The 22794-nt window shown below is 38.4% G+C and overlaps 1 protein-coding gene across 6 annotated transcripts in view; it reads left to right on the top strand.

The window, feature by feature from the left end:
• The window catches only part of LOC149319683 (roundabout homolog 1), a 764680-nt gene that overhangs the window by 476853 nt on the left and 265033 nt on the right, over window positions 1-22794 (top strand). For all 6 annotated transcript variants that reach the window (XM_089512200.1, XM_089512201.1, XM_089512203.1 and 3 more), the window contains one exon: window positions 13154-13480. In XM_089512200.1, the coding sequence (XP_089368326.1) occupies window positions 13154-13480 (327 nt within the window). The remainder of the gene's footprint in view (window positions 1-13153; window positions 13481-22794) is intronic.

Genomic DNA, 22794 nt, shown 5'->3' with positions numbered 1-22794 from the left:
TGAAATTAATATGCTGATGAAGACCTTGGTGAGTCGAAACGGCCACACAGGACTCCGGAGGTAGCCGTCCCATCTGAATTCTACTTATAAGGACCCTGCTACCAGCCAATATTATTAGTTCCAACTTCATGTTGATTTGTTCCAAGCATCATCCATCGTCATTGCTTTTTTGATTTTGGACTCTAATATTATGTTACAGCAGTAGAACCTCCTTCACTGCTAAAATCAGCAACATTGTGGACTTGGACTGTTACCACTTCACTCTTTAGATATATATTGGCTACTATTGATGTGTCTTGTAATTATGTATCTGGATATATATATCTTGTGAATAGACATAGTCTAGTTATTATACATATCTCTTGTTGTTCCCTTTTTGTTCAGTTTGTCAAAGTGTAAGCCTGCTGCTCGTTGGTTGGTGTTTCTGTAATTAGATCATGGCTGAATGGACACATACTTTTGCCTTTGATGATTCTGATAAAGCACGAATTATAGCTAATAGATTCTTATTCAATGAGAATGAAGCCACACAGCATCGTGGCAATTGGCAGGACCTTGAATTCCTTAAAAAACAATATGTTAGAATGGATTTACATGCATCCACCCTGGCAGAGTATTGCAAGACAGCTCGCATTCCTAGAGGCCTCAGGATACAAAAGAGTCCAGGCTTATTCAAAAATGATGTGGAGTTTAAAACAAAATGGGCTGCAATTCTCAACAAGTGTTCCTCCGACCTTATGTTACTTTTGGTAGATAGACTTAATTCAGAATTAGAACAAACCAAACTCAAGATTGATGAATCATTGGCTCAATTATCTGTAGATCTTTCTAGTCAGGATATTCAAAAACGTATGGAAGTGTTAGAAAAAGAATTGGACTCTTTCACAAAGGAACTCAAGGCATACAAAATTAAAAAATTTAAACGTGATGAACTTGATTATGTTAATGAAACAGTTTACCCCTGGCTGAAGAGTTCATCCAGTAAGAAAGTACGCTTTGCAGAGAGACCGAGTTTTTCCTCAGATGGGGAATCCTCTGATGAACGAGGCTATTCCACAGATACATCTACTAGAGAGGAACTCTTAGATGAAGGTTTTTTACAAACAGGCCCACGATTACGCAGAACTACACGAACAGGTCCTCGCAATCCCAAATACAATCAAAAAAGAAGGACAAGGACCTAGTGGTAAATTTGTCCTCTTACAATTTGTCCCATGAAGAGCACTTGTTGTTAAATAAAGGACTTTCATTTGTACCCACCCCTAATTATAATTCTTTTCTAACCAGAATAGATATCTTTAAACTTATAAGACAACTTAAGTTGCGATTTTTCTTTGGGGATTCTTCCCAAAATTTCCAACATACTTTCAAACGCCCCTCCAAGTTCATTCCCCCTGTGTGCAATCACAATATATCTACCTTTGAGGAGGTAGTATTAAGAGATGTTGAAAAATTAGAGGCTTCTTTAAGGAAACCATGGTACAATTTAAGTTATCAGGAACATTGCACCTTACAAAAGTTAGCCTCGAAACAGGAGATAGTAATCAAGCCAGCTGACAAAGGGGGAGCCATAGTACTCTTGGACAAAAAGGATTACTTACAAGAAGTACTTCGTCAACTTAATGATCACATCAGTTACCAAGCTTTGGATAAGGACCCCACTAGCTCTATTAAATTTGTAATCAAAATTTTAATACAAGAAGCAGAATTGTTGGGATACATAGATTCCACTACAGCATCATTTTTGATACAGGAATATCCCCGTATTCCTATTTTCTACGTATTACCTAAAATTCATAAGGAAGGTTTTTCTCCACCAGGTAGACCTATCATTTCAGGGTCAGGGTCCCTTTTGGAACCGTTATCCCAATATTTGGATTCATTCCTGGCACCATTAGTAATTGAAGCACCTTCTTATATTAAAGATACCCGTCATTTCATACAAAGTATAGAGAGCACAGAGATTAATCCCGAGGGATGTTTGGTCACCTTGGATGTAAATTCTTTATACACTTCCATTCCCCATGCTGAAGCCAGAGATGTTGTAGAACTTTATCTGCACTCTAAAAATGTGAAAAAACCTCCCATTCATTTCTTATTGGATATTCTGGATATTATTTTAGAAAAGAACTATTTCAGGTTTAATACTCAATTTTTCCTTCAAATTAAAGGGGTAGCGATGGGTAGCCCAGCAGCTCCAAGTATTGCCAATTTATACATGGCTCATTTAGAATCTACATATATTACCAATCCAGATAAGAATCCTTTTCATAAATATTTACAATACTATGGAAGATATATTGATGACATTTTTGTCATATTTTCTGACAGATCTAGAGTTGAGAACTTTTTCACCTGGATAAATTCTGTAAGCCAACATATCAAATTTTCATGCCAGTCAAACACCCAGCATATTTCTTTTCTAGATGTAGAAGTTTATATTTATAATCATAAGATTGGAGTTCGTAATTTTCACAAGCCTACGGACCGTAATTCCATGCTACATTTTTCTAGCTGTCACCCTTATCATCTGAAAAAAAACTTACCATATTCACAATTCCTAAGATTAAAAAGAAATTCTTCCATTAACACTCATTATGAAAGGGCAGCTGATCAGTATCAATTAGAATTACAGGATAGAGCTTTTCCTCCTCATATAGTCCAACAGGCTAGATACAGAGCTTCCCTCAAAGATCGCTCCACACTATTTCTTCCTTCGAATAGGACAACTGAGAACAGGATTATAGGATCCTTTACTTTCACTCATGCTGCGCACCATATTAAACACATTATACAAAAACATTGGCATATAGTTCAGAACATTCCAGGCTGTACACAGGCACCCATCATAACTTTTCGGAGAACTAGAAATCTCAAGGACTCTTTAGTGCATACAGATTTTTATGAACATGCTCAGGAGCTTTCTCATGTAAGAGGACATCACAGATGTGGTCATTGCAGCTGTTGCAAACAATCTTTAAACATAAAATCCTTTATCCATCCCATATCAAAGGAATGTTATGAATTAAACTCATTCACTAATTGTAACTCCCTGAATGTTATTTATGTGATTTTATGCCCTTGTCGGAAGATATATGTGGGACAAACTTCAAGACCTCTAAGAATTAGAATATCTGAACATAAAAGTACCATTCGAAATAAAAGTTTAGATACTTCACTTGTCACACATTGGTCACAATTACATCACTCTCCAGAATCCTTAAAATTCTTTGTTATTGAACAAGTCAAGTTTGGTACTTTTTATAGTGGCAACAAACACACTAAACTCCTACAAAGAGAATCATTTTGGATTCATAAGTTGTCATCAAACATACCCAAGGGTTTAAATGATCGGTTGGATCTAAGTTCTTTTTTATGAAATTATATACATTGGTTAATATTGCACAAATCAGAGACAGATATGGATATGGGAAGGAGGCCAGGCAGATTACATAGAGCTATATTATGCTCATAATGTATTTAGAATGAGTCGGAGTTGTTAGTTACCTTTCAATTATTATAAGTGTTAATATGCATTCAGCTATGGTTTGGGCTTACTTTATGGGACATGTAGGATAGTATGTCTCTAGAGGATATACCTTTAAGAGAATTCAATGCATCACTTTATCACCTGCAGCCTATTGCTGAGGCAAAGTATATTATGAGTTACTATTCCTGTGAATTTGTACCAGCATCCTTTTTTATCAGTCAAGCCAAGCTGTTTAATATTGTGGGTAAGACATAATGATTCAATTTCGTTTGTTAATTATATTATATTTGGTATTATGTTGCTGATAGTAATTAATATATCTTTGATTGTCAACTTTGTGTATTTAGAAGTATGGAACACACAATGTACTATATTATTCCGGTTATGAAATTAATATGCTGATGAAGACCTTGGTGAGTCGAAACGGCCACACAGGACTCCGGAGGTAGCTGTCCCATCTGAATTCTACTTATAAGGACCCTGCTACCAGCCAATATTATTAGTTCCAACTTCATGTTGATTTGTTCCAAGCATCATCCATCGTCATTGCTTTTTTGATTTTGGACTCTAATATTATGTTACAGCAGTAGAACCTCCTTCACTGCTAAAATCAGCAACATTGTGGACTTGGACTGTTACCACTTCACTCTTTAGATATATATTGGCTACTATTGATGTGTCTTGTAATTATGTATCTGGATATATATATCTTGTGAATAGACATAGTCTAGTTATTATACATATCTCTTGTTGTTCCCTTTTTGTTCAGTTTATCACACACCTTCAGTTCCTCAATGCTCCCATCACTCCAGCATCATCGATCTGTGATGGGAGCCTCCTGGTGGGATCGTGGATGGTGCTATTAAAGAGGAATTTTAATAACAATTTGATCTGTTATTTAAAAAGGACCCTCTTTAAAAACAATTAGGAGAACGCTTCCATGACGAAAACGGAAGCGTTCCCCTTTAATAGCGCCATTCACGATCCCACCAGAAGGCTCCCGTCTCAGATCAAGGACGCTGGGGCAATGGGAGCATGGCAGAACTGAAGGTGTGTGATAAACTACTATGAAAGTGATTATACTTTTGGCAGAGCAGGGAAGAGAGAGGGTGAAATTATTTACAGAGGTTTTTAAGTCTCAACAAGAGTAGACGTACTAAATCAATGGGAATATGGTAAATAGTAATGTAAGGTCTTTCAATATTAAGTCCAAAAGTTCTTTTGACATTAATATAAGTACTAAAGTTGTACATAAAATACTTAAGAAAAACTTGATAATTAGATGTATATTCCTTCCATCCATTCTCTTCTCTCTCTCTCTCTCTGTGACACACACACTATACTCTTAATGTTAATCATTATGTTATTTAATGTTTCAATTCTGTCTTATGATGTTCCATTATTGCTACTGAGCTCCAATTATTTTTAGTTCACGTGAGCATCTTTAAGTCCAAAAGCTCAAACTAAATGTGTTCATTATTAACTTACACCAACTGAAAGTAATGTATTATGGGCTACAAGAATAAGTGAGAGCACATGCATTTCTTCATATTATTATTGTTATTGAAAATATTTATATCTCTCTTTATATCAAAGATCTCAGGGTGGTTTACAGATAGCATTAAATCAAGTAAAACATTTTAAAGCAATGAAATAAATAAGCTAAAACATTAAAAGTAAGTTGAAAACATTTTTATTAGATTTAAATATGTTTAACTTTATAAACAATAATATTTGGGTTGAATTCACATGCATTGTGTTCTCTTGCAATGGTAACATTTTGAAATATTTTTTGTTGAAGTTTCAATTAGGGAGTGGTCTTACTCATTTACCTGTGATGTTATCACACCTTTTATTCTTTCTGTTTGTCATTTACTTAGTGAGCTAACTAATTCATCTTAAATGTTGGGAAAGTTGACTTTATGGCTTCAGAATAACTGAGGTTGACTGCATTCCTTCAAGGATTTGTTGCTAATCCTTTAAAAGGCCATTTGAAATATTTTGTTTTCTAAAAGTATAAATGTCTCTAGAAAATTACCTTTAAAATTTTGCTTTACTACTTTCTGTCACAGGAACTAATAACTCACATAAACCAGAGCTCTTTAAATCTCTTTCTTGAGTGTGACTATTATGTAGTAGAGTTGTTTTTTTTTTAAAAAGCTTCATTTGATGTTTGAAAAGAAGTAAAGAAACAAAACACCAACAATATCTGAAGATTCATGACAGGTTCTTAAGAAGCTTCTGAAAAGGAATTAGTAGAATCTACATCTTATGTTTTGTTTCATGGGAAAATGCTGCACTTTATATCAGGTTTTTTTGTTCGTTTTTTTGCTTGTATGTAATATTTCACCATTGCACACAAATTTCAACTGTACTTAGCATGCTGTTCCTGAGGGTCACTTGAATTACTAATAGTGTGCTTCTGTGCACATCTGTTTCGAAGTTTCACTATGTTTAAGAGGAGTTACTCATAATTATTAAGTGTAGGACTGAAGTCTAACTGGGTTTGCTGAAAACAGTGAGCCATTTCCCAGTTTCTTGAATGGTGATTTGTTACACTTTGAATCCATCCTTGCAGGAACCATGGCTTATTTTATTTATTTTATTTATATCCCACTTCTTTTCATAAACAGGATCCAAAAAACCAAAGTTAGAAATTATTAGTTATTGTTGACTTACAGACTGGTTTGTTTAAAAGATAGCTTGATATATGTCAAGATGGAAACATAGGAGATTATCACATGATGGTTATCCCATCCTTGTCCTGTTCCTGTCCTGTCCTGTGATCAAGTCTGCAGATATGGAGATGGCAAGTCTGCAGATATGGAGGACCTACTGTACTGTACCATGTTGGTCCCTGAGCTGTGCAGCAAAGCTGCTGTGTCAGAGGGGGCCTTTTTGTTGGCTTCTGTGAATGGAGACCAGAGGGTGACCTGCTTGTCCAAGTGGGGTTGCGATGTAGGAGGCATTTAAGTTTGTCACCCCCTTTCACACTTTCTTTTTACCAAATCCAGAATTGGAGCAGGTCATTACTCTCTTCGATTTGTTACAGAGCAGCAGCAAGCGGAGATTTAAGGAGGCTGAGTTTATTTTTCTTGCACGATCAATTAATCATTGGTGGGGTAAGAGGGTGAATGCTGGACTGGTTGTGTGTGCTTGAAGTAAATGAGTGGTTGTGTGTAGTAGATAGATAGGTCATGTCAGTGTGGTAGATTTTGCCCCAGGGGTCCACTCTTCCCTTTTTGCGTATTAGAGTGGGCTCAAGTGTGTTAGATGGAGAGAGTTTGTGGGGCTAGTCAGTCAATGGGTCTGGAGACATGTAGCTGTGTGCTGCTTGCCTGATTTTGTTGGAGGCTGTCCCTTGTCCATGGCATGTACAGGGTGGGGGGAGGAGATATTAGATTGGTATATGTACACTTTGGCATCCCTTTGTGGTGAAGGCTTGGTCTCTGGAACTGCTTCCATGGGGTATGAGACTGGGAAGTGGTAGAATAAGAAAACCTTTGGGGTTAGTCACAGGTTAATTCTCTCTTACATAGTTATGGGCTTTGGGATTGAACACTCTTCCAAAGATGACTGTCCGAGGTAGCAACCAGTCTCTTTGGATTGCCCTTCGGCTCTGGTGTTTCACCCAAGGGAAAGATTGGAAGGTGTAACAGGATGACATCTGGACCCGCACTAGGTTGCTCCCCCCATGTTTATCAATTTGCTTATTTCCAGGCCGTAAACAGTTAAGTAGGATATAAGTCAATACAATGGCACTTGTTTAACCAAATCTACTTGTGTCTGGTCTCATTATTTCATGGTAGGTCAACAACAGATAAATCTAAATATTGTCAGATGTTTGACCATTTTGTATGGATGTTCAAAGTCTTACATTAAGCTAGCCAAAGCTGTTAAGATTGGATTATAGTAGTGAGAGGTAATCAACATAACCAGTGGTTTTTGTGTAATAAACTATTTTATTAGGTCTCTTTTTGGCAATTATTTTATTTGATTGTGCATTTTTTTATTCTGCATCTTAACAACACTATGCCATATTTTACAGCTGTTTCACTTTTGGATTTGTGGCATTCTAAAAATAAAAATAATTCTCCAAACACAGTTTTGAGACTGATTCTGTTAAACCAACAGATGTATGCACAGTCCATTTTAATAATTTGATACCTGAATTTTAACTTTTAACATGGAAAATCTACAATTCTACTCACTTGTTTTCCATTAGATATAATCTTTATTAATTGGCTGCATTTTTTGGGAAATCATTTTAGATTTAAATAATCTTAAAGTTTGAAATGTTCTTAAGTACAGTTAATCAGGCAGCAAAAACTAGATAGTGACATGTGTTACATATCTGGTTCTCTCTCTCTCTCTCTCTCTCTGTGTGTGTGTGTGTGTGTGTGTAATATTAATATTTTAATTTAAAATATTTAAGATTCACAGTAGATGCCTGAAACTATTAATTTCTAAAAAGATTTTCAATTGGGCATTATACATTGTGTAAACCTTAGACACAGCTGACCTTTTGTATCCCTGGTGTTTCCTGAACTGGGGTTCATATCCTGTTAATAAATAACTTTTAAGAACATACAGACAGCTCTGACATTCCACTTACATTTTCAGGAAAGCAAAATGCGATTAGAGTTACAGATTTGCTTAAGATCCTTTTTTGCCTTTACATTATTTTTGCTGTTATATTGTGATGATATCATTCAGCAAATATGTTATTATCTATACACTGAAAATGTGGCTGCATCATTTTAGTAATATGCATCAAGCAGACACATAAACTGGGGTTGCACACCAACTGCTATTTGAAAATTTATTTTTCCTCATGTAGATCAATTAAAAGTGTAGTCAACAGCTTCCTGCTTATATACAAAGATATGCATGCCTTTTCCTGTATAGCAAATACAAATATCTCTCTATTTCATGTATGAATTGTTTGTAGATAATACTGGGACAGGAGTGTCTTGACTTGCACACGATGAATGACAGGGATAATTAAATTTGCCAATCTTGGAAAACTACAGTACAATAAAACCAAGAGTTAAAACATTTAAAACCAGGGAGTATCATTAATTATTAAGAGCTTGGTTACCTCTACTATCTGTCTAAGGACCATAAAGTATTTAGCCAACCTCCCTGGGTGCTGCTACACACAAAATGGACACCAAGACCACCTCTATAAGATGTGTGACATATAAAAGGGCATGAGATAATGAGCAAAAACCAGTCATGGTCAATGTGAGGAAAAGCACTTGACTGAATTGATAAAGGACTAAATAGAAGCCAATGAAAAGAATTGTCTTTATAAGGCTATAGACATCCATGAAAATAATTCTCTTTATAAAATTTCAAGTCTAGTATCCCTGGGGTAAACATTACTTCACTTCTTCATGCGTCCAGCTACAGTATATTAATGGAATAATAAACAAACCAACTTAATAGACAAGATGCTATTGTGGTTACAACATTGAATATCATTACATGATTAATATTTACATTCTGTATGTTCTTCAGTTACTTTTGTACCGTGTGTAGTTTTCCCCACATTCGTTAGGTATTGCTATAAAATATATACCACATATGAATGTGGCTGCTATGTTTTGCCAAAGGTTCCAAATAGTTTTTGAGCACAGCCCAGTGAAGAAGTTCAAGAATGATATACAGGAAATAAAAAGTTACATGGATACATTTATTTATTTATTTTTAAACGTAATTACCGGATCTCATGGTTTGCAGACTTGTGTCTTGTGTCATACTCTGAAATTGGAGAAACCAAACTTTTAATGTTAAACGTCAGAGTCATCATAGGCTATCGTAGATTCACATTGTGTCTTATAATAATGAAGACATGAGCAGCTCTATATATGTAGCCTGAGTTCTCCAGAAGAAAGGCACAATATAAAAGAAATGAATGGAGAGGAGAAAGTGTTCTCAAAGAACTTAACATATATTATTTGCATCACTTTATCAAAGCATTTTTTAATGTTTTGGCAACCCAAAAGATGGTGGCATCTGTAAAGTATAATATAGCCTAAAGTATGAGATCATATCTGTTCTTGAAAGCTAAGCAGGATCAGTTCTGGTTAGTATTTGGATGGGAGACTGCCAAACAATGTTAAAGAGAAAAAAACTGGGAAAACCATTTGAGTATCCCTTGCCCAAGGAAACACGGGCGGGTTACAAACCGCCATTAAAGTACGGACTCAGTCCGTACTAGGGTTAGGAAGGTGCGGTGCTTCTGCACCCCCTAACCCTAGTACGGACTCAGTCCGTACAAAATGGCGGCTCCCCTTCCACAAGGGGGCCGCCATGACAACGTCACGACCGCGCCGCCTCTACATGGGGCGGCGCGGACGTGACGTCGTCGGTCCGCGCCAGGGAGCCTAGGGCGCCCTTTCTGTGGACCAGGAAGGAGCTCCGTTTCGGAGCTCCTTCTTGGTTTGCGGCGACGCTTTGCTTCGCAGGGCGCAGCCTTCAGACAGCTGCGCCCAGCAAAGCAATGGAGAAAGGGGCCAAGCGGCCCCTTTCTCCTTCTTCCCACTGCCGTGGGGTGTCCTTAGGGCTTGAAGCCCCAGGGACACCCCTTTTCAGGCTGCGGGGAAGCGGCATTTTGCTGCTTCCCCGCAGTCTGAAAAGCGGCGGATCGGGGCCTCAGCGGCTGCCGTTCTAGCAGCTGAGGCCCCGATACACCGGGGAAAGGGGCGGGTGCAGCCCGCCTCAAAAGGGGGGTCTATAACCCGCCACTATGGCGATTATCACATGGAGCCTTACCATCCCTGAAACATCACTAAATTGTCCACAAAATGAGTGGGTGTCATAGCCAATTGCACTTGCCTCTCATGATTTAATCATCATTGAGGCATCCCACTCCTCTCCCATCATCAAAGTGTTCACGGAGCATCCATTTCTCCAATGCCAGGAATGGACGATTCAGTAACGTTTTAGGGATGGTAATGCTCCATGTGATAATCCTCATCAAGAAATTCATGGGGTTACCATAAGTCGATAGGCGACTTGAAGGCACACACACACTGTTTTCAAGATGGTCCTATCTGAACCAGAGATTTTCAAGTTTATAGATAATGTTTGTAACCACTCTGTTAGGCCAGCTCTTTTTATATCCCTTTTATATTTAAGGAAGCAGCAAAGCAAATTGGTTGGTTACCAAATCTTGCTAATATTTTGCAAATACAGTTGGCCCTTCTTATGCACGGATTTTTTATACACGGATTCAAGCATACACGGTTTGAAAATGTTCCAAAAAAGTATAAATTTACCTTGATGTTCCATTTTTTATAAGGGACACCATTTTGCTATGTCATTATATGTAATGAGACTTGAGCATACACGGATTTTGTTATACACGGGAGATCTTGGAACCAAACCCCAGCGTATAACAAGGGTCCACTGTAAATGCACAAAAGTGACCAGCATTATGAGCAAGATGGTTGCTGATTCAAGCAAAGGCATGGAATATTGTGTGCCATATTTTTGCATTTTGAGATGTGAAATTTATACTAGAGCATGTTGTACCAATGTGTTTGTTTCCTTTTATGTAATGCTTATGGGCTTTTGCAAAGAAAAATGAGGGTTCTTTGTAGATAAAGTATGTAAGTAATAAGTATTGTATTTCTGTGTTCACAAACTACCCCTTCTGGGACAGATATCTGACAAGAAAATTACAGGATTGGTGCCCGTTGTTGGATTTATGTTAATACATAAAGTTGCTTCTACTCAGTAAAACTCAATAAAACACAAATTGGAACTTAAATTACTTGACTATAAGGAGAGAAAAATTAAAAATATAGCTATGGAAGAAGATTATTCAGATGTCAAAGCCATTATATCCCCTCTGGCAGCTGTCATCAAATTTGCTGTTAATGCTCTCTATATGCCACTCATCTCAAGCAAAGTATAGCCCTGTACAATTTAAGGAGGCTTATGCTATAGTGCAGATAAGGGTGACTTTATTACAGTACTTTAAGTGAAATATATTTATAGGCATTTTCCTATTTGTCATCTACATTTCTTTTTACTTTTTTTATTTTCATGTATGAAGCCTTCATTTGTTGCCTCTTCTATGCATCCCTTCCAAAACATTTTAAGATTTTCTTTTTTCCTCTCAAGTAAAATTCCAGTTTACCTTGCAGGACTGTGTTCTCAATTTAAAATTATTGACCTTCTTAGGTGTGCCTGGGAATGGTTAAATATCAATATGTGTATTATCTCCTACTAGTAGCATTTTAGGTGTATGGTGGGGTGGCACCAGGAAAAATGATGGAAAGTTTTAAAATTCACCAACCCCATCATCTTTTATTTGCAGATTAATCTCTACATTTAGAGATGTAGGGTGCATCTGCAGTTCTAAACTGTAGGAAAAAATGCAGTTTGACACCACTTATAAATGCTCTAGACCTCTTCTGTGGAATTCTGGGATTTGTAATTTTACAAGGTCTTTAACCTTACCTGTCAAAGGAGCTGGTGCCTCACAAAACTACAGATCCCAGGATTCTCTAGGATGGAGCCATGGTAGTTAAAATGGTGTCAAATTGCATTATTTTTACAATGTAGATGCACTCATAGTCACACTCTCCCACATCTTGCCTTGATTGGGCCAAAGATATACAAAAACATGCCTTCCTAGTGAAGACAGTTTAGCTTTTTTCTTTTAAATAGATATGAAAACTTGAAAAAAAATGGTACCCTTTCCTGCTTTTATTTCTGTTGTTTTAAATTGGTTTTTATCTTTTAGGTAGCAGTATTTTATTTATGTGAAGACTTTTTGTTTAAGCAAAGACTTTTATAATTATTTCATCATTTATGTTGACTCAGTGTTGTTCGTTATCTTTTATTGTTTCATCAACATGGCATTTCTGAAATAGTAATATATTTTATATCTACTCTGCATTTTAGGCCAGCCCTTAAAAAGCAGCTTGTATAACAACCACCAAACAACAAAAAATAAACAGCACCAGTTCTGTTATATGTAAGGACCCAGCAATAAAATTATTAAAAATTGGTGGTATTAAAAAGAGTTGCTTAAAGCTCTTAGGAGAAGCATCAGGTAAAAGAAAAAATTGCACAAGTGATTGGGAGTCACTAGGTGGCCATGCTGGATGAAGGATTCTGAGAGTTGTAGACCTAAAAAGTAATGTTTACATGCTGTCGGTATAACTTAAATCTTGGTTGGGTAAACTGTGGCAAGTCCTATCTGTGCTAGTGAGTCCTGGATTGTCCCTCCATCCCAGAGAAAACAAATATAATAACTTTTATAATACTATTAATCATGCTTTTGGCAGGTTTAAGGAACGACAGTTCACTTTTAAAACAAGGCACCTTCGAAACAAAGCATGGAGATAAGACAGAATATTAAAACCAGAAGTAGACTTCTGGGTCCCAAGGAAAAATAATTTGTTCTAGGAACAAATGCTAAAATTGGCTAGTTAAAAAACAAAAAGTTGGCTTTATTAACTAATATTAGTATGTTAGGCTGGAAAATATATTTTCCATAAATATTTTTTTAATTCAAACACAGCTAAAGAAAAATAGCTGTAGACGATCTTGTTTGGGTTTGTTTCACATTTAAAAACATATTTCCATTATATTTAGCAAGTAGTTGAAATAAAATATTAATTTTTTATTTTGTACCTTCAGGTTCCCGTCTTCGTCAAGAGGATTTTCCACCTCGAATCGTTGAACATCCTTCAGATCTAATTGTTTCTAAAGGAGAACCAGCAACACTGAACTGTAAGGCTGAAGGCAGGCCAACGCCAACTATTGAGTGGTATAAAGGAGGAGAAAGGGTTGAAACTGATAAAGATGATCCTCGTTCTCATCGGATGTTGCTGCCAAGTGGATCTTTATTTTTCTTACGCATAGTTCATGGCCGCAAAAGTAGGCCTGATGAAGGAGTCTACGTCTGTGTAGCAAGGAATTATCTTGGTGAAGCTGTCAGCCACAATGCATCACTGGAAGTAGCAAGTAAGTCATCTCCCTTTCTTCACTGGCAGCTATTGCTTGAGTAGAATGTAAGGATAACAGGTAGAAAGTATTGGCTTTTGGCAGTGTCTGATTTGAAGGTACACAGAGACATAGTTAGATTTGATTGTGTGACAGCACTCTAGCTATACTTGTATTGTGTAATGATTATATGCAGGAAAGCAGTTAATAAACATAACAAAGGAGGAATATAAGAAAGTAATGTAGAATATCCAGTTTTGTTTTGTGTCTGACACACAAGAAGCTAATTTTAATAATACTTAAAATAACAGGAACAGAACTATAAAGTAAAAAAATCATAGATGAAACATTTAAGTAGTATACATTTAAGTAGTAAATACTGAAGTAGTAGTATATCTTATCATATACAGTGTTTCAGTCAGCTTGTATTTATTGCTTGTTAATCAATCACAAGTTTTATTTGTGCACACATCCACTCTTGTTTATATTCACTCTGTCATGTGCAGTGGCAGCTTGCTAGTGCCATCCAGGTGTGCACTGTTTGTTAACAGACAGAAATATGTGTTCTGTGCTGTGTTCTTATAAAGAACAAGTGATATTTCTTTTAGAAACGTTGGCATGAATGACAACTTCACCACAAGTACCTGGTGAAGTAGGCAATGTTTATATTGTGTCCTTTCCTTGGAATTTCTATGGAGTTTATCACATTACTTACCTACTGCTCTGTTCCCGTTGCTCCAGCGTAATCAATCTGTGATGGGAGCCTCCTGGTGGGATCGCGGATGGTGCTATTAAAGGGGAATGCTTCTGTTCCCGTAATAACTGTAATAATCTGTAATAACGGATTAAATCGTTATTAAAAAGGCCCCTTTTAAAACAATTATGAGAACGTTTCCATGATGAAAACGGAAGCATTCCCCTTTAATGGCACCATCCACGATCCCACCAGGAGGCTCCCATCGCTGATCGATGATGCTGGGGCGACGGGAGCAGAGCGGAAGGGTAAGTAATGTGATAAACTCTTATATCAATTAATTAAACTAATTCTACTTAAATCTACTTTAAACTATATAAAAGCAGTTTCTGGGGTCCAAAACACACTGAAGAAATAATCCAGTTTGAGATCACATTAACTGGCCTGGCTCAGTGTTAGAGAATTCTGGGAACTGTAGTATTGTAAAACATTGGGCCTTCTCTGTCAGTGAGCCCTGTTGTAAACTACAATTCTCAGGATTCCCTAGCACTGACCAGGACAGTTAATGCAGTCTCAATATGGATTATTTCTGCAGTGTGTTTTGGACCTGAGGCCACATTCATATTTCTCCCTACCTGCTAGGGGAGATAGGCAAAATACATGGATTTAGTACCTGCAAACGCACATGCTTGTAATTTTAATTGTTTCAAAACTGATTTCCCATGGAGAAAATTTCACATTATATGGACAGAAAGAACGGGAGAAAAGCAGGATGCTCCTATCCATATCACGTGATTGCATGAAGATAATCACACAGCGTCCCGCGACATCATGCTCATCCTGTCCTTCTCCTGTCAGTGAGTGGAATGGTCCTGTCACTTTTCATTAATGGGAAACTACCGTTAAAAAAGTGACAGGACCATTCCACTTCATTGATGGGAGAAGGCTGGGATGAGTGTGATGTCGCAGGATGTTGTGTGATAATCTAAACACAAATGTGTAATAAAGACGGGGGCCTCTCTCTTCTCTCCTTCCTTTTTCTGCATGTGATAATCTCCTATGATTGTTTTTGGATTGCTTTTATGAGTTTTAAAAAATATTTTAAAGTGTTTTAAAAATGTTTTAAGCTTGGTTTTATTTTAATTGTTCTTTAGTTGTTCATTGCCTGCTGATTTACTAAAATCAGTAAAAACTATACATTTGTTTACAGAATTGTGGTGTGGGTGGCATACAGAAATACTTGAAGAAACAAACATAGAGTTTTTACTGATTTTAGGTTTGGCTTGTAAGAGTCAGTTTTGGCCCGTTGTAGGTATGGGTGTTTACTGGCTTCTTGATATGCAGTGAATGCCAGTTTTTTGTTGTACATTATATTACTTACTAAACTATTTGATAGCCTCTTATTGGCTGTTAACTTCTGTGTATATTAGTTTTCCATTAAGTATCATCACTTTTTTTTATAAATTGTGATTGAAATTCCTGTTGCCAATTCACTCCTAGTTTTTAAGTGCACTTCTTACCCATGTCATCTTGATTTAGATTACAATAACAGTCATAGTCATAAAGACTGGGGATTTATGTACAAACATACCTGTACAAAGTGAGATGAGGATGTAAAAAGATATTCTAAAGGATCCTAAAAGGTGTTCTACATAATAGTTCTGTAATATTAAATTATTTATCTGGTTTTAAATTATAGTGATCCAATTAGTAGTCTAGAAATGTGGTGTAGTCACAAATCGTGTGTGTGTTTGTGTGTGTGTGTGTGTGTGTGTCTAGCAGGTTTGTTGTTTTGGTTCTTGAACACACAAAACTACACAGATTGTTTTAAGTAGAAGAATCAAAGGAGGTGACAATATGTTTAACCTTGTAATGCAGGACTGGTGAATAAACTTTATGAAATTTAACTTCTTTGTTTCCAAGCAAGATAGCATATCAGATTCTCAAAACAAGGCTGGATTGTGATTCATTGTTTGGTAGTTAGATCTCAGGTTGACCTACAATAGATGAACAAAGCCTTTTGCTTTCCCTACCTTTCAGGCAGTATCCAGTTAATTTGAGAAAAAAACACTAAAACCACTTTAATTGTCTTGGCTCAGTGCTAGGGAATCCTGGGAATTGCAGTGTATTGTGGCACCAGAGCTCTCTGACAGAGAAGGCTAAATGTCTCACAAAACTACAATTCACAGGATACCCTAGCATTGAGCCAGGGCAGTTGAAGCAGTCTCAAACTGGATTATTTCTGCAGTGTGTTTTGGTCATTGGAGAATAAATATTAACCTTTTAAAATCTCAATCACTTGTTGTGTTTTACCTTCTTTTTACTCATGTTTGAAATCATTTCCTCCAGTGTTTAGTTCCTACAGCATGGAGCCTTGTAGCTCACTCCCTCTACTCCTGTGAATATTATAAGTGTGTTCACTATCCCCACTGTGTGTCTGTGTGTGTTTGTGAGACATGTCCAACAGGGTGCTTTTAGATATTGAACTATTGATCTTGTCTTCTCTGACCATGGGTCATACATACTGGATTAATAAAAGTTTTACTTCAAAACTTCTGAGCGTGCCATGTTGAAGATGTCATATCTGTTTATCCAGATATATCAGATGTATCAATATGACATTTCATAGTTATTGCTGTATTTTTTGCTGGCATAATAAATTGTTGGAAAGTGTATGCAGAAATTAAGGGACTTAATAAAAAATTAAGGGTCTTAACAAATATAGTATTGAGTACAAAAGCTACACGGTCTTTTATTTGAAAGTGTGCTCCTTCCTTATAATCAAAAGAAAAGGAATGGAGTGGAGGTGGAAAACAGAAAGCTGTGAGATACTTTAAAAAACCTTCAGGAAGCTATGTAAGAAGGAAAACAAAAAGTATATTTTGTATGGAACGGAACCAAACATGTGCAAGATAGAGAGATGAGCATACTGCATTTCTTCAGAGAGTGTTGGAATGCATTGTTATGGGGGAATGTACAGTTTCCTTGTAAGCTCTGAGAGCATTGGAAACGGCAAATGATCTTTTCCCAGTGATAGGGGGGTGGGGGAAGAGTTTGCTGCTACAGATAAGTTAGTCTCTGCTTGTCTGTCTCTGTTGCTCTTTGTGTCTTGTTTCCTTTTTCAAATCCATTTCTTGCCTCAGAGAATATCTTCTTTTACTTCAGAGCTGCAGCCAGGCTGTTAACTGGAAGCTACAGGGAGCATACAACTCCCTTGTTGCAACAGCTCCATTCACTGCCAGTCCGTTTCTGGGCACAATTCAAAGTGTTGGTTTTAGCTTATAACACTCTGTACAGGCTATTTGAAGGACTGTATCTCCCGTATGAGCCCACGATAATATGGAGGTAATTGAGAGAGGCTCTTCTCTCTATCCCACTACTCTCTCTGGCATGTTTACTGGGAACAAAACAAAGGGCCTTTTCAATGGCTGCACTCAAGCTCTGGAACTCCTCCCTAGGGAGGCCAGGATGGCTCCATCCCTGCTGTCTTATTGGTAGGAAGTAAAGATGATTTTGCTACCCAATCCTTGGAATAATGAGACCAGACACAAGTTATATGGGGTAAAACAGGGCTGTTTATTTACATATTTATAAAATTCTTAACAGAACTGGAACTACAGTGCTCCCACGTTTTACATGGATGGGGCATATGTGACTTTCGGCATATGTGGCTTTTGGCATACGCTGAAAGCCACACTAGAAAAGCCCCTTGCACGCTCTGGAACAAGTAATAGGGCATGCACCTGCGATGGTATGTACCGTGGGTGCAAGCCCCATTACTTCTAATGGGGCTCCAATGCACATGGATTTCTCCTTACACAGAGAGATCTGGAATGGATCCCCGTGTAAGGGGAGGGCCCTGTAATACCTTAACCAAAACCAAGTGTGGGAAAAGCTGCATCTGGTGTCTTACCACAGACCACCTCTGCAGCTTATCAAGGATGACCACACCTGAGCCCTCAGCGATGATCCAAACAAACCAGTAAGACCCCTTTCCTAATCTGCAAAGATTATAGTCGGGGTATTCCTTCCAGCCAGACCTAAGGGGCATTTCTTTCTGCCACCCCCCAGGTTGCAAGGCCTATGGAGGTGTTTCCAGAAATGTCCCTTCCACACAAACGATGTCCAAGGTGCTTGCCGAGATCCAATCCAATATTCATGCCAAAATCAAATATTAAATCAGTCCAATTAGAATTAACAACATTTAAGCCAAAATAGTGGTTAGTTAGACACCACCCAAGCCAATTGCCCATAATGCCACTAATAACAGTGTGGGGTAGGCAAAAAAAAAAACCATGGAAAAGGGGCAAAAATTCTTACCCGGTCCCTAAGCAACCAAGTAGACTTCACACTATTTCAGCGGCTGGGGGGGGGTGGTTGCTGAATTGGTCAGGATGAGGCTGCTTGGGGGTGACGTGCCAAACTTGCCCTGAACCATGCCCCCAGCTGCCTGTATGCCATGGCAACCCTGCCATGGCATGGTTTAAATTCTGGTCTCGCCCCAGTAGGAGGGCAGCAAACAGCTCATCCCAACTCCATAGCCTCCAGCGTTGAGGGGGTGAGATGGCCATTATGCTGCCAGGCTTTGCATGATAAGGATGCTGTTTTGTTTTTGTTTTAAAGAGTTTTAAACTTTAATTTTTAATAATGTAATGTTTTTAATTGTTTGAATTGTTTAATTGTTTTTGAAACTTGTATTCTGCATGTTTTATAGTGTTTTAACTTGGACTGTTTTAGATTTGAAAGCCCTTGTACTGTGAGGAAGGCAGGATATAAATAAACATAATAACCATAATAATAACCTCTTGCCTTCCAGACTAATTCCTGCACCATTACTTAGGTACCATAAACTTCTGCTTCCATTTTTGAAAGATGTTGCCCCCTACATACACAATTATTTGCAATAACCCTAGTAACTTACCACAAAATAAACTTGTGACAAGTTGTACAGGTAGACGTTTTTAGTTACCATCTTATCTTATTTTTAGCTGATTATAGTTAATATTTAGATTTAATATTGTTTATTTGTTACATTGTTTCATAAAATAATTATTGTATATTTCATTATGGTTGGGGGGTATGTTTTAAAAACTAGAATTATATAAATATAAAAAGAAATTGTACAAGACAAAAAAAAACAATTGTGGGTTTGTTGTTTTTAGTGCCAGTGGTAGGGCTTGCACACAAGGTCTCTTGCCATGTTAATGGTTATTATGTATTTGGGTTGGTGCCCATCCATTTCTACTAAGGATAAAAACATACATATTGTATTCCCAAATAATACCGAGAGACCATTACAAGACATTTGGTTGTCATCACTTCTTGTAGCAATAATTTTAATTAGTATCAGTATTTAGGACAGTGTATTCACCTACCCAAAACTCTTCTCATATGCCAACTTGATTTTGGAAGGCGGGACATTATTTTTCTTTGTTGAAAAGATGATGTCCTCCTTACAACAATTTAGTGACTTCATGGCTAAAAGCATGCCACCTGCACAAAGTTGACTCCTGACTTTGAAAAATGGCCACTGAAGCCCATTAAGGGATGAGGGCTGTATTCGGATGGCAGATTTGGAGACAAAACCCATGTGATGGAACGAGGATGCAGCCCAAATTAGAATTCAATTCAGGAGCAGTAAGTCGCTTTTTAAAAGCTGTGCAATAAGCTCCAGAAAGAAGGAAGTTGGCAGCTTGAGCTATTTGTAGACTTCAGTCTAGTTTCTCAGATGCTTTTGGTGGAGTGCTACATACTGTTAGATTCACACTCCAGGCAACTGATTCACTGGTAACTGTCTGTACCCCCAACCCAAAAGCGGGTGAATTACCTCTATTAGAAGCTTCAAAAAAGAAAAAAGCATATAAATGACTTGAATAGGTTGTGTATCTCTATCTGGTACCTATCTGGCATCTGCTACAAAATCTCTATACTTAATAATTCTACAGACTAACACGGCTATATCTTTAAATTCTATCTGGTACCATTTAAAAAAAAATTTCAAAAAAAGTAATCCCCCTCCCCTCAAAAAACCCCAAGCTTCTGGATGTGTTGAATTTTGAGATTCTGTACTCACACATCTCTGAAGAGTCCATTCTCATGCCAAGGGAGACGGTCATAAAAGTGTATGTTTTGTTGAACATATTTTTCCAGTGTTATGTGGAAAAGCATGGAGAAAGCTGCTATTTGCCTCAGATGTTGCTGTCAAATAACCACAGTACAACATGTTGGAAGTAAGGCCACAACTTTATTTGCAAACAATTGGTAGGGTTGGCACAAAGCATAAGGTCAGGATCTGTGCAATCAAACCACCCGATGTAGTCTGATTATCCAAACTGGGCACCCACCCGGTGCTTGGGATGACCTAGGGGCTAAGGAACACAACTTGACCGCAAACCTTGTCTTGCATTCACCAATTCACAAAGCCCCTAGTCACCGGGAGGCGCTCCTGCGTTCTGGCCCCCGCAATGGCCAAACGCCTGCCCTATTCGCCCCCGGGTACCTATTGACTCCCAAACCAGAGCTCCATAGCCCTGGTACCACAATGTGCAGATCCTGGCCTATGCTGCCACCAAGTTGTGACTAAAAGCCACCTAACAACAGCGGTGGGCGGGCGGGAGAAGCACCAAGTCTTGCTCCCTTTCACAGCTTGGATCCGCTCTGCTCGAAGCCAAGCAACTGACTGAGGGAAAGGGCCAGCAACACGGCCTTATATAGGCCTAGGCCCCTCCCTCCCTGCGTGCTGTGCGGGGCCCCGCCTCCAAGGCCCAGCCCACCAATGGGCAGCCTTGGAGGACCGGAAGCCCCGCACCAACGAAACCGTCTCCCAGAGCGTCATGGAGCAGAAGGGCCACCCCCGCGCACCAATAGGGAGCTGGGCAAGCCCCAGAGCACTCTGGGGCTTGTAGTCCAGCTGTGTCTAGCGGCAAAACGGTCTGCCCGGCGAGGCGGGCGACCGTTGCTATAGTAAGCAAGTACATTTCTATACCACTTATCTGTGCCCTTAAGCATTCTCTAAGCACTTTACAAAGTGTAAGCTTATTGCCCCCAACAAGCTGGGTAGTGGGTACTCATTTTAGCGACCTCAGAAGGATGCAAGCCTGAGTCGAGCTTGACCCTTTGGCTGTCATTGAACTCATAATCGTATGGTTTTGAGTGAGTGGCTGCAGTACAGGCATTTAACCAGTGCACCACCAGGACTGTCTATTCTCTTGCTTTGTTTCAGTTTTCTTTTCTCATGCAGTAAGACTCAAAGGTGATTCAAGTTCCCTTTGCATACTAGTATTCTAGACTAATATGATTGTGTCTGTGAACTATATAATCACTAAAAAAACACTCCTGCATATAAGAAATGTCTTCCTAATCCAATCTTAAAAGGGTTGAGAATAAGCCTGAGGATGTAGCTACATCTAACAATAGTCTAGGGTGGGTTATAAACCGCCGCTTTGAGGCGGTCTGCCGCCGCCGCCGTTTGCTCTGTGTGGGAGCCGCAGCAGCCAGACCGCACGGCTCCCGCACGGACCGAAAAAGAAGCTCCAAAATGGAGCTTCTTTAAGCGGCGCCTCTATGACGTTGCGAGGCGCCAGGGGCGGACTCGCGACGTCATAGACGCCGCGACACGTGCGGACGCACAGCGTCCGATACGTAAACATGGCGGCCCCCATGTGGAAGGGGCGCCGCCATGTTGTACGTATGGAATACGTACTAGGGTTAGGGGGGTGCGGAAGCACTGCCCCTTCCTAACCCTAATACGTATTCCATACGTATTTTTTGGCTGTTTGTAACCCGCCAATGTTTCCTTTAACTGAATAGAGCTGTTGATAGAGATTTTTCACAAGATTATAGTGGATACATAAAAGCAGTATTAACATTTTCTTCCTCAACTTTGACCTTTCTGAAATCCAGCTATCTAAAAACATGGGGGAGGGGGGATCCCATGGGATCCTATGGTGCCAGTGAGAGATCTTCTAATGTGCCTAGTTGGGTGGTGTGGCAGGACTTAATTTAGAGGAGGACTTGTTAGGGAACAAAGGAATGATTTTTACCATCCCTGTTCATCAATTGTAGTTTGTCCCTGAGTTTTACTTTGAATGCTAAAGTTTGTTCTGTTGTTTTGTGCTTCTTCCAGTTGTCATGCTCAAGTAACCATTACACCTGCTTAAGCTTTCTGAGAAGCACAGAGGACATGGGAATTGTGCAGTTCATATGTGAAATTTGTAAAAGAGAACAAAATTTCTGCTGTTTTTCAAATTATGATGCAAAGAGTTTTATTTAAGAATTCTGGAAGTCCTTCATACCAGAAACCCATTATCATTCAGTCCTGTTTTACCAAAAAGTAGAAATATGAAGAGTTACTCTTAATGATAAAATATCCCATTTAAGCTTCCATACTGCCTCCTTTTGAATCCTCTTTCTTTCATAGTTTGTCATATATTTTCCCTGGAATAATCCCCCACTACCTTCTAGTGTGGTATTTTTATTCACAATTATATATTCTGTACTGTGTGGAATGTTCAATGAGCTGTTCATAAGAAAAAGTGAGAGATTGCTTGTCATTTTTCATGCTGTATATAACAATGTAGGTATTTTCCATCTGGCAAATAGCTCCTATGAAAGCCTAGTAAAAGTAAAATTAGTTATTGAA

The sequence above is a fragment of the Sceloporus occidentalis genome, unplaced genomic scaffold, assembly GCF_023333645.1.
Source record: "Sceloporus occidentalis isolate IW3139 unplaced genomic scaffold, rSceOcc1.0.p SCAF_2, whole genome shotgun sequence".
Taxonomy (NCBI): domain Eukaryota; kingdom Metazoa; phylum Chordata; class Lepidosauria; order Squamata; family Phrynosomatidae; genus Sceloporus; species Sceloporus occidentalis.
Note: the sequence above shows the minus strand (reverse complement) of the source record. Positions and strands in the feature narration are given on the sequence as shown.